The 13,713-nt window shown below is 40.4% G+C and overlaps 2 protein-coding genes across 2 annotated transcripts in view; both read right to left on the reverse strand.

Annotated features, from left to right (window-relative positions):
* LOC309550260 (uncharacterized protein) overlaps positions 1-13,713 on the reverse strand; it is a gene marked incomplete at both ends in the record, with an annotated part of 1,652,360 nt that overhangs the window by 77,484 nt on the left and 1,561,163 nt on the right. The gene's annotated exons all lie outside the window — the stretch shown is intronic.
* Positions 1,435-13,713, reverse strand: part of LOC309549820 (uncharacterized protein) — a gene marked incomplete at both ends in the record, with an annotated part of 28,938 nt that continues 16,659 nt past the window's right edge. Inside the window, one exon of the mRNA XM_082250323.1 lies at positions 1,435-1,519. Coding sequence (XP_082106449.1) covers positions 1,435-1,519 — 85 coding nt within the window. The remainder of the gene's footprint in view (positions 1,520-13,713) is intronic.

Here is a 13,713-nt window from a genome sequence, read left to right on the forward strand (position 1 = left end):
CCTCCCCCAATGGGGTATAAGCCAGCTGATTTTCTTTTGCCTTAATTAGGCCGCCTGCACACAATGTTGAGGTGGGTTTGCCTTTTTTTTTTTTTTTCCTTCACATCATAACTTTATTACACCAAAAAAAAAAAGGAAAAATATATTTTTTGGGGGTCTTTTTTTTTTTTTGGAACACTAAAGGAATAAGGTATATCTGTTTGAGAATTAGGGACATGAGGGAGTAGAATTGGCTTGCTCCCTTCTTTCCCTTTTATGTTTTTTAGAGGTTAGGGTTTTTGTTTTTTTTTTGTGTGTGGAGTTTTTGTCACATACAGTATAATCACTGGGGATTGAAGTATTCGCTATGCAATGTGTGTTTTTGCTTTTGGGGTTGTGGCTTGATAAATTTTCCCCTTCTTCTTCTTTTTTCTTTTTTTTTTTCCATGTGTTTTTGTGTGTTTTTTTTTTTTTGGATATATTATGTTTTTTATTATTATGAATAATTCCTTAGTGTCTCCTTCGGAGACAAGAAACACGGTGAAAGGTTGATTCCAGCTAAACGAGCTGGTCTGAATGTAAAGCACAATGCAATGATGGGGAAGGGGGTAAGGGGTAGGGGGGTCTAAGGGAATAGGAGCGGTCGGGGTGGAGAGTCAGGGTCAGGGGAGGAGAGGGTAGAGTGGGGAGGGGGGGAGAGGGAAGGGAGGAGAGAATTATATGAGGAAAAGGAAGGGAAGGAGTAGAGGAAGGAGGACAGAGAGGGTTTTTTTTTTGTGTGTCCCTTTCTACTTCGCAATATTTTCACATGACTTAGTAGGAATGGAATAGGGAGGGGAGGGAAGAAAAGAAGTAAGATAAGTTAAGGACAAGAGAAGATAGAGCGGGATGGGAGGATGAGAATAGTGGGGAAGGGAGAATATAGGAAAATGGAAAACGAGGCTGCCCTCCACAGGATCACGGCTCCATATAGGGAGCTTTTTTCTATCATTATCAACCTGAGAGTAGTGACCTGGATTGAAAGTGTGGTTGTTATATGTATATAGGAAATTCATTTGAAAATTTTTGTGTCTGTCACGTCTTCTTGCTAACTAAAGCCCCTCAATAGGTAGCGCCTGGGTGCGCTGGGTTAGAATAACCGTTAGAGAGGGGGAGGGAGGGAAGTGTGTGGGTTCCCCCCCCCCCCCTTATAATTTTAATTTTTTTTTTGTCTCCCTTGGTACTGAGGGGGGGGGGGGGGGGAGGGTCGAGATCCATAGTGATGGCACCGACTAGGGGAGAGGTGCAAAAGAAGACATTAGGATGTAAATTTATAACTTATAATGTGAGAGGACTATCTACGCCGCAGAAGCGTAAAAGACTACTGGGTGATCTTAAAAGAGATGCTACGCATGTAGCATTTATTCAGGAGACATACTTCAGGAAAGATGCAGTATCAAAGTTTGGAAACAGGGACTATCCGTGGTCGTACCATTCTACATCGTCTATATCCAAGTCAAAGGGGGTGAGTATATTAATCTCCGGCTTTTTGACTTGGAGTCTGAAAGAAGAACTAGCAGACCCACTAGGGAGATATCTCTTGGTAAAAGGGAAAATAGGACGAGCAGAGGTAACCCTCCTGAATGTTTATTTTCCCAATTCAGATCATTTAGCATTTCTTCAGAAACTAGTACCAATTGTGATGGAATTCCGTGAGGGACATCTTGTAATGGGAGGGGATTTTAATTATGCTGCAGAACCGCTAATAGACACCTCAAAGAAAAGGTCAAGCATTTCATATGCAAAACTAAGAAAGATGCAACGAGAGATTTCTCTTCTGGGGTTGGTAGACCCGTGGAGAACAATGCACCCAGCAGAGAGAAACTACACGTACTATTCGTCAATACACGACACATATAGTCGGATTGACAGAATCATGGTGACACAAGCAGATCTGCCATTGGTGACAGCTTCAGATATAGGGGATTTCTCAATCTCAGACCATTTTCCAGTATCTGTGTCTATACAGTGGGAGTCTAAGACTCAGAGACCAATGTCTTGGCGAATAAATGAGGCAGTGTTACAATCTGCAGAAGATGTAGGAGTGATAGAGGAGGCCTTAGATCATTACTTTAAGGAAAACACTTCAGAGCCCATTGCACCCTCAGTTATCTGGGAAGCGCATAAGTGCGTAATAAGGGGGGTACTAATTCAACTGGGTTCACAACGGAAAAGAGAAAGAGAAGCTAAAATCAGGGAATATTTGAGTAAGATAGAACAGCTGAGTAGGCTACATAAAAATACACTCGCAGAGATACACCTGGCACCCCTTACACAGAGGTAAGGGAGGAATTAAATTGTTTCAAAAGACTATGCGGAGTATGATGTGGGCAAAAAGGCACTTTTATGAATATTCCAACAAACCAGGGGCACTACTAGCTAGAGCAATCAGGGGACCGAATAGAAGAACTCAGATAACATGTATAAGGGACATGAGGGGAGGGGCGGTAAACACATCTGCAGATATAGCAGAGGAGTTCCGTTCCTACTTCCATTCCCTATATAACCTGCCGGAAGTGGGGGGAGGGAGATCTAATGTGAAAAAAAGGGAACAGATAGACAAGTACTTACGAGAATCAGGTATGAAGACATTATCAGAGGAACAAGCACTCACATTAGAGGACAAGATTTCGGGAGAAGAGATATCGATTGCACTCGCACAATCCAGATCACATAAAGCGCCTGGCCCGGACGGCCTTACTTTAACGTACTACCAGAAATTCTGGGAGCGATTAAAAAAGCCCTTATTATTACACTTTAATGAAATTGGAAAGGGGGAAAATTTCCCCCCGGACTTGCTGAGGGCACATATAACCCTAATCCATAAAGAGGGGAAAGATCCCCTTCTATGTGCCAACTATCGGCCTATATCGCTGATAAATGTGGACACTAAACTGTACTTGAGAATTCTGGCAAATCGTATCTTACCGTATATAAAGGAACTGGTACACTATGACCAAGTGGGATTTGTACCGTCCCGGGAAGCCCGGGACAATACAATCCGAACAATTGATTTGATACATCGGGCAAGAATAACACAGAAGAAATTAGTTCTTCTAGCTGCAGATGCGGAGAAAGCTTTTGACAGGGTGGCGTGGGATTTTATCCGCGCCACCCTGTCATATATAGGGCTGGGTCCGCAAATGAGACAGTATATTATGGCTCTGTATAATTCACCCACAGCAGCGGTGCGAGTAAATGAGTGGAGGTCAGATTATTTTACAATAAATAACGGCACCCGGCAAGGGTGCCCATTGTCCCCACTTATTTTTGTCTTGTGTTTGGAGTCATTGCTGTATAGGGTGCGGAGGGCTCCGGATATAGCGGGAGTACAAATTGGAGGGGAACAGCACAAAGTAGCCGCATTTGCGGATGATCTGTTATTTTTGCAACTAATCCAAGCATAATGCTCCCGAGTATCTTAGAGGCTTTGCGGGTATATAGAAATCTTTCAAATTACAAGATAAACTTAACTAAATCAGAGGCACTTAACATCTCGTTATCCACCCAAGAAGAGAAGTTTCCAAAAACACATGACTCACCAGACAGCAGCAGTCTGGGTCATTATATATATCATCTGAAGAGGGCCCTATCCTACATTTGAATTATTGGATATGGAAAGGTTGGGAGACAAGGATTTCGGGCACTAAATTTTCATAAAATTGCTTTTTATTAAACAAACATTTTAAAAACATCTAATGATACAAGCAGATGAAAGAAATCTACATTGAACATGAGACCAGAAAACGGTCGACAGTATCAGATATAATCTTGCATGAGGTGCTAGACCTTCATATAGTATAGGAACAGTTGTGTACAGAACAAGTTGTATTATGCATACATCCAATGTAATATACTTCAAAGCAGACAGAAGCTGCCATGGCGGCGGTTCCCCATCCGGGGAGGACATCTATGACGGAATTTGGCTCAACAGGTGTCTGCCACTTACAAGGCAGGTTTAATTTACCTCTATCTTAACAAAGTATTCTGCAGGATCGATACAAACACACAGGAGCGTTTGTATTTACACTCCTTGTGAACATCGGCTCCCCCATTTATGAGCTCAGTGACCGTCTTTTAGTCCTCCTCGTTACAGTACCAAAAAAAGTTCAGAATATACACTGTACAGACAAAACAATTATTAAGCTCCAGACGAAGCTTTCACCGAGAAGGCGAAACATGTTGAGCAAACTGTCATGAGTAATGTATACCATATATTTACTGTAAACTTCGGCCGACCCTGCTGACTGGCACCCTGAGCATCGAGGTGTCCGCCGGCAGCTTCTGTCTGCTTTGAAGTATATTACATTGGATGTATGCATAATACAACTTGTTCTGTACACAACTGTTCCTATACTATATGAAGGTCTAGCACCTCATGCAAGATTATATCTGATACTGTCGACCGTTTTCTGGTCTCATGTTCAATGTAGATTTCTTTCATCTGCTTGTATCATTAGATGTTTTTAAAATGTTTGTTTAATAAAAAGCAATTTTATGAAAATTTAGTGCCCGAAATCCTTGTCTCCCAACCTTTCCATATCCAAGAAGAGAAGTTATTACGATTATCATTTCCGTTTCAGTGGGCTACAGATAAACTAAAGTATCTAGGGATATAGATAACATCGGACCCTTTAGAATTGTATAGAAAGAATTATCTACCCCTAATAGAAAAGATTAGGACAGATCTTAGAGCATGGCAATTATTAGCATTAACATGGTTCGGTAGATGTAGCGTACTCAAGATGAATGTGCTACCCCGAATCTTGTATATTATGCAAGCAATCCCGATTGAGGTTCCATTAGCATTTTTTCAAACAATAAAGGGTCTATTCCCTTCCTACATATGGGGAAATAAGGCCCCCCGAATCAGGATGCAGACAATGTTTCTCCCTAAAGCTAGAGGGGGCATTGGGGTGCCAGATATTCTAAAATATTACAGAGCTATACATCTAGGTAGGGTGACAGATTGGCACTGTAGTAGAATGTCTAAACGATGGGTGAATGTGGAGATTGAGGAAGCGGGGCAGATGTCCCCTCCAGCTCCCTGGTCAGTGTATGAAGCAAAAAATGAGATTTATAAACATCCGACAGTGGGCGCAACACTAAAAGAGACAAGAAGAATCCAGAGGCATTGGAGGATAGCTCCAGATCCGTCACCAATGATATCACTTGTAGGAAACCCAGACTTTCCTCCAGGATGTGTAAATGGCAGAGTAAGGAAGCTGGCGCAGGAGGGTAGATCACGTATCTATGAGATTTGGAAAAATGGCCCTATACCCTCTAGCGAGGAGATCAGGGAGGCAATAGATGGTCTACTAGATTATTTTAGTGCCTATCAAATACACCATTTCCTTAAGGCAGTGCAGCAAAAGGGGTATGTACCACGAGAGTTGACGTATTTTGAAAATATGTGCAGAACAGGTGAAAATACTGGCCATTTGATCTCGGTATTTTATGCACAATTAACAGAAGAAATAGAAGAACAGCATCTGCGGTTTATACAAAAATGGGAACAGGAATTAAATGTGTCATGGACCAGAGAACAAGTCAATAAAATCTTAGGACTGGTCCATAAATCCTCAATGGACAGCAAAATTCAAGAAACAGGATACAAAATATTGACTAGATGGTATAGAGTTCCAGCAGTATTGCATAAAATAGATGAAACGATATCGGACAAATGTTGGCGATGTAGAGTAGAAAAAGGAAATATGCTGCATATATTCTGGGAATGCAAAGCGGTTCACCCTTTCTGGGAAAAGGTAGCAGTAGCCATTAAACAAATGACTAGCGTGGAGATACAAAATGACCCTGCGTGTGCCTTGTTACATTTGACAAAGAGCTCAGCGAGGAGTTATAGGAAATCCCTGGTCCTGCGATTACTCAACGCGGCAAAAGCATGCATACCCTTTTTTTGGAAACAGGAGGTGACACCAAGAATCGAGGTTTGGACTGCGAAAGTCAATGAGATTTTTAAAATGCAAGAGCTTTCAGCCGTGCTGGGAAATACGGAGGAACAGGTGAGGAGTAGATGGAGGCCCTGGGTTCAGTATCTGGAGATGAATTAGGCAGAGGGCGTCATGGAGAGGAAGTAGAAATGGTTGGGTCGAGGTGTAACTATATATTATAGGTTAGGAGACAATTATAAAAGGGGGCTAAGGAAAGGTATAGGGGTGCCTTATTGTGGAGATCGAGCGTTCCTTCCCCTTCTAGGAGGTATCAAGGGAGATTCTCCCCTCCCCCTCAGGTTTTTTTTTTTTCCCTCTTCCCTTTTTTATTGTCCCCGGGGTTTGTTTATATTGGGTTATGATTTGTTTGGTGAATTGATGGGAGCTGAGGAAATACAGCTGAGTGACATGACATATTGGTATGTTTTTGAAATTATTGTAGAAGCTAGTTGTGTTGGATGATGTTATGTAATTGTATGGAATATATGTATTAAAATTGAAAAAACCTAATAAAGATATAAATTAAAAAAAAAAAAAAAAAAAAGAATAATTGCTCTCACTCTACTGTGCGGCCAATACCCCCCTTTGCGACAGCGTAATATAAATGACAGGTCCTCTTTAAGGAGACATTAGGGGTCTATTAGACCTCCAATGTCACCTATGGACCCCAGTGAAGCTGATGGAAGTACAGATCAGGATCAACCAGCTTCTTCACTGACCACAGTGACCCGGAAATGATGGCACTGAACCTGGAAGTAATGAAATGCTTGTCTCTTCTGGATTCATTTTCTGGAGAGGAGATCTGAGAACTGATCACCCTCCACTCCATCCACCATGCCGATCCTGGGCCTACAGGAGGGGCAGGCACATGGTTAATGTAGTGAGGCATGGGGATATTTGTATCTTCAGAGGAAGGGTGTGAAATTGTGAATTTCAGGAGAACCCGAATCCGAATCTCATCCCTCATTACAAGAGACTACTAAGGTGAGAAGGTGATTGGTGGGAAAGGTGAAAAATCTCCAGAATGAAGAGAATTTTCCGACCCCATAAGTGGGGAAATGTTCTGCCCCTGAAGGGGTTAATCTAGGTTTCCACACTATATATGTGTGTACCATCATCTGCTGGAGATGAAAGACGTCACAGTGACCATGGAGGAAGAGGACGGACATGACAGGGGGGTTACTGGGTGTAAATAGAAAATAAGATCTTATTACCTCCTCTGCTGCCTCTTCCAGCAACGTTTCTTCTCTACTTCCTCCCAACTCACCTCTCACCCGGAACTTCCTGTGTGTACCTGACATCACTTCCTGTCTTCCATAGAGACTTCCTGTCTGAGTAGAAGTGAGATCACCAACCTTGTGGAGCTCAGAGGAACGCAGCCCAGAGAAACATCTGGTAGTGTGAACACGGCCTTGTGCTGTGTGTATGTACTGTATATTCTTATGGCGCTTTTCCACTGCATGGAACCGTACCAGTTCGGCATGCTTTTGTGCTTTTCCACTGCTGGTACCGCATGGTATAGGGTCGGAACGGTTCGGTACGGTATAGGTTTGCTTTTCCACTGCATGGAACCGAACGGTACGGTACGGCTCTGAAAAAACAGTACCTACTTGATTGTGGTTCCAACAGGTACCAAACTGGTACCATATCCCACAATCCTTTGCATGCAGTCACTACTAGCCACTGATTGGTCAGAGAATCCCACCCACCCCGTTGTTATCCCACCCACTTAACTTAGTACTACTTTAGTGGAAAAGCAAATCTATACCGTACCGTACCGAACCGTTCCGACACTATACCATGCGGTACCAGCATTGGAAAAGCAAACCGGGCCAAGCAGGGCCGAGTAGAGCCGAGCCGGTACGAGCCGGTACTTGCAGTGGAAAAGTGCCATTATAGATGGGTCATCTCCACTCCCACCAAGGGGGAGAGAAATATATTACTGCCTATTACCATCGCACGCTCACCCTTTCCTGGCCAGGCAGGCTGCATGCTCGGATTAACAGTTTGGTATTTATTTCCTGGTTGACCTCACACAGTTGTTTTTGTTTTTTGCTTTAAGGACACCTTTTAAAACATCTACTAGATTCAGAGTCTGGAATGTCATTTTGAGGGACTCAAAATTTGGGGGTGTGAAAGAAAAAAATAATTACCACTCTCCGACCTCCCTATAGCAGTTTTATTGCTACAGGGCGGCCGCGCTGCTCAGAACCACGTATATAAACGTGATCCTGCACTTCCAGGGAGCGTGCGCAAGTGCTGATCGTTCGGTACACAGGCAGAATGGCAATCCGTCTATGTAAACAAGGAAGATTGCCGGGTTTGTCAGTAGGGAAGGCATGGATCCTGTGTTCCTGCAAAGCAGAGGCACTGATCCATGCCTTCCCCTAGTAAATTCACCTCCCCCAATACACAAACACTGGCTAGGCACACATGTAACCCTTTGATTGCCCCTGATGATAACCCCTTCCCACAAGGTGTCATTAGTACAGTGACGGTGCATATTTTTTTTAGCACAGATGACTGTATTGGTGTCACTGGTTCCCACAAAGTGTCAGTTAGGGCCTAATTCAGTGTACGTATGGAGTAGAGCTGCTCACTTCTCCAGAAATAACTCCAGCCTAAACTCATTGCATCCTAATTAGGTAAGTGGCTGGAGTTAAACCTTCAACTAGGTGCTTTAGTGAATTCGGAGTTGGAGTTAACTTAGGCTGAATTTGAGTTTGGAGTTAACCAAATTCCCTTTGTGTTTTTCATAAAAGGAAATTTGTCTATTCTGAATCACTATTACACAGCAATGTCATCTATTATGGTTTATTTTAATTTTAAAGTACAGTGGAACCTTGGTTTACGAGTACCTTTGTTTACGAGCATTTTGAAAGACGAGCAACATTTTTTTTAAAAATCTGTCTTGGTTTACGAGCACTGTCTTGATATACGAGCAGTTTTATCCACTAAAAGCATGCCATCCCCTCTGTTAATGCCCCTGTCACATAACATTATGTGTCCCAGTGCTTCTACTGTATATAAAGATGCCTATATACTGTTTTAGAGTGTTTCCCTGCACTTACTTTGTACGATTCCTGTCCCTCTGTCACTCTCTGCTCTCCGTCCTGTCTGTTCTCCCCGGCGGGAGGGGCCGATCACCCCTCCTGACGTCATCTGAGGAGGAGGGGGAGGAGAGCAACAGAGCAGGGCTGATGAGTCACACAGAGCCAGACAAGCTCTAATACACTATAAATCGGCTGTTATATACAATACAGACACAGGGGCACATAATGTTATCTAACAGAGGATATGGCATACTTATACTGTACAGTTATGTACTTTATATATAATACAGCATATCTTTTTATTTATAACATTAAATGCTTGTGGAACGAATCATCTGAGTTTCAATGCTTTCCTATGGGAAAACTTGCTTTGATATACGAGTGTTTTGGATTACAAGCAAGCTGCTGGAACCAATTATACTCGTAAACCAAGGTTCCACTGTATAGTTATGTATCTTATGTGTTTTAACCTTTAGATTTACTAATAGCAGACTACACAGCTGTCTAATTAGCAATCTTCATTCTTTATTCATCTGAAACTTTCAGGCATATCTGCTTGTTTTCAGCACTTTGGTGTAGTGGGCTAAGCTCATAGCCAAAGATTGCTAGGTCATGAGATCAAGGCCCACCCATGATAACACCCTGTGTGCTCACAGTTGTGTGTCATTATTTTTTTTTGGCCACATAGTAATACATTGGCTACATCACCTAAAATTGCATGTCAATGGCCTTGTATATTCAAGAAACAAACATGCATATGTGCAGGGTGCAATTATGCATTTGCCAAGTTTCAGTATTTATTTACAGCTGTCTAAAATTTAAGGAGGTGATGGCACACTTGGGATTTGAACTCATGCTTAATGGGCCATACACACTAAGATTTTCTTAAGGCTTTTTCCTTTAGATTTACCAAAACCAGATAATATGAGGTCAAACCTAAACACTTTCAATTTGTATGCAATCTGGCAGGCCCTTGCACTACATAGAAAAGGCAAATCTGAAGGCAAAAATGTCTTCAGAAAATCTTATAGTGTGTATGGCCATACATGTTCAATTTTTGTTGTACAATTTTCTGATAGATTAACCACAAACCACATAATGTGATGTCAAAGCTAAACAACACTTTCACTTGTATCCAAATAGGCAGGCCTTTGTACTACATACTTGAAGGTAAATTTCAAGAAAATTGGACAGAAAATTGGATCATGTATGGCCATACACACTATAAGATTTTCTGAAGACTTTTTCCTTCAGATTTACCTTTTCTATGTAGTGCAAGGGCCTGCCAGATTGCATACAAATTGAAAGTGTTTAGGTTTGACCTCATATTATCTGAGAGAGACTTCACATAATGGAAGTCTATGCAAGTCGCTCCGAGGTCGCCCCAAAGTGGTACAGGACCCTTTTTCTAAGTCGGAGTGACTTGTGTCGCTCCTATTAGAATGGGTCCTGTAATACTCAATGGACCGCGACATACCGCGACTTGTCAGGCTGACAAGTCGCGCTAATGTGAATGGGCTCTAAAAATAAATATAGTTTGATTCAATTAGTCCATCAAAAAATTTTAATAAATAAAAATTATTTGAGCTTGAATTGGGTCTAAATAGAATATATATATATATATATATATATATATATATATATATAATGTCATTAGCTTTAGGTAGTTAAGTGGTTAGCACCGCTGCCTTGCAACAGTGTATGTATTTGGGTGTTCGAATCCCTGAACTACCTACAACTGTATGTTGTTATATATGACAAGCAACACTAATACGGCTTCTCCCCAAAAATGAAACATTGTATATGTGTGAAAATAATATATTTTTGGGTTGGTTAGATATAGGAAGTAACAATAATATATTGTTTTTTGCATATATATATATATATATATGCAAAAACCCATATATTATTGTTACTTTCTATATCTAACCAACCCAAAAATATATTAATTTCACACATATACAATGTTTAATTTTTCAGGGAGGAGCCGTATTAGTGTTCCTTTTCATATATATATATATAATATATACACATAGGCAAATCAATAAATAAAACATATATATATATATATATATATATATATATATATATAATTATTTTTTGGGCATAAAAGTATATATATATATATATATATATATATTTATGTATAGATATATATATATATATTTTTTTTGTGATTCATATATATATATATATATATATATATATATATATATATATATATATATAGACATACATAGATATGTGCAAAAAAAATAAAAAAAAATTTATTAGCGCCGTTTTACCGCGAATTTGCGGTGGTATTTGCCGCAAATTCAATAAAACTCCCACTAACGTTTTCAAAAACGTTATTTTCAGCCTAATTTTTGGTTTGGAGCATGCTCACATGGGCTATCTGCCAGAAATTGACTCTGGAGCTATTTTTGCATTTTACACTTTTATTAATAAATCTTTTTTTCTACTTAACATTTTCACACAGTTTAAAAGCAGTTTAGCTCAAAATCATATAACACATCTTTCCCACACATTTTTTATTTTTTTCCTGCCATATTTTGTGATTTTGAAAAAATTAGTCCACCTTTTAGCTGGACTGTTTTTAAGTCCAGTCCTGACATTAGTTGATCTTAATGAATTTGACACTGCTCTTAACGTTTCTGATGGTGTTAGAGTGAATTGCATTTGCACCTAAAAATAGTCAAAATGGAGGTAAAATAGAACAGAATCAGCATTGGAGGTACAATAAATTTGGCCATTTGTAACACTAACAAGTCACATGACACCGGGGAGGGAAAATGGCTAATTGGGCCCAATTTGGACATTTTCACTTAGGGGTGTACTCACTTTTGTTGCCAGCGTTTAGACATTAATAGCTGTGTGTTGAGTTATTTTGAGGAGACAGCAAATATACACTGTTATACAAGCTGTACACTCACTACTTTACATTGTAACAAAGTATAATTTCTTCAGTGTTGTCACATGAAAAGATAGAATAAAATATTTACAAAAATGTGAGAGGTGTACTTACTTTTGTGAGATACTGTATATTTTATCTTGTACCTAGGATCTTCAGGACAGATACCTATATACACAACACATTTTGGTCTGATTTTTCCCCCCTGTGTCCGCCCCAGGTCGGGTTAATTTGTTGGGGGTTGGAAGGAAGGCCGTGTGCTGGAAAACCATGTTTGTATCTATTATGATGTACATAAATACAGATTATGTTCTATGTTTATGAAACACTAATATCAAGTCTGTTAATTTTAAGAGGAAACTGTCTGTACATCTTCATAGTCCTGAAGAAGCCTTGTGTGAAACGCGTTGACTAGTGAACAGACGAAGATAGAGGAATATGATCCGAAGCAAACACAGTGACGTGACTCCCTCCCTAATGGTTAATGCAAACAGAAAACAGAGGTTGTGGGACTTTATATGAGGCCGGTCATCAACTAAGATATACAAAAATAGAATCTGAGCGTAGTCATTTATTATACATACAGTAATTGATACAAATGTTGACATCAGTAACAAATATGATGCAGACATGTATACAAAAAAAGCCATATAGTAAGGAGATTGTTATAATAGTAATAAGATATATTCAGTAATAAAGTACATGGTCGTCACTAAATGTTACATCTAAGTGAAGAGAGGAAATATCTATACCTACACGAACCTTATGATATATACCAACTTATCCTTATATATGTATGATGTACATGAGTGAAATTAGTAGGAGACATTGATCTCCTGTGTACGAGCTGAGCTCAGTTTGGGGCCAGTTTCCTCATTTTATTGAGATCTGGTTTTAGATAAATCAATAAATGTTATTTTAGGATAAATCCATGGAGTTGTCATCTGTCTCATGCTGTGCCCTTAAAGTCCACACATATGACAGTGGTTCCTTGTGAACATCTGTAGGTTCCCATTTCTCTGAACAGATAGGATGTTGGGACTCTCATTAAAAAAAATGACGTGGGGTCCCCTCCCCCCCAGTCTATACCAGGCCCATGCCAAAATGTAAAAAAATAAATTAGTTACATAGTTACATAGTTACATAGTTAGTAAGGTTGAAAAAAGACATCAGTCCATCCAGTTCAACCTATGAATGCGTGTGTGTGTTTGCTTTTAACCGTACATTGTATACCCCTGTATGTTGTGGTCTTTAAGGTGTCCATCTACTAGTTTTTTGAAACTATCGATGCTCCCTGCTGATACGACTGCTTGTGGAAGAGAATTCCACATCCTTACTGCTCTTACAGTGAAGAACCCCTTACGCACTTTAAGGTTAAACCGCCTTTCCTCTAGTTTTAGTGAGTGGCCACGTGTCTTATTGTACCTCCTTTCTCTGAATAGTTTGTTCCTTATGCTCGGGTCACCAGTACAGTATTTGTACATTGATATCATATCCCCCCTCAATCGTCTTTTCTCCAGAGAGAAAAGGTTCAGTGCTTGTAGTCTTTCCTCATAGCTGATGTCCTCCATTCCCCTAATTATTTTTGTTGCCCTTCTCTGGACTTTCTCCAGTTCCAGCACATCCTTCCTGAGGACCGGTGCCCAGAACTGGACAGCATACTCCAGATGTGGCCGGACCAGAGTCTTGTAGAGTGGGAGAATAATCTCTTTATTTCTGGAGTGAATCCCCTTTTTTATACATCCCAGTATTCTGTTGGCTTTGCTTGCGGCGGCTTGGC

The sequence above is a fragment of the Pelophylax lessonae genome (genome assembly GCF_965119305.1).
Source record: "Pelophylax lessonae genome assembly, chromosome: 3".
Taxonomy (NCBI): Eukaryota; Metazoa; Chordata; class Amphibia; order Anura; family Ranidae; genus Pelophylax; species Pelophylax lessonae.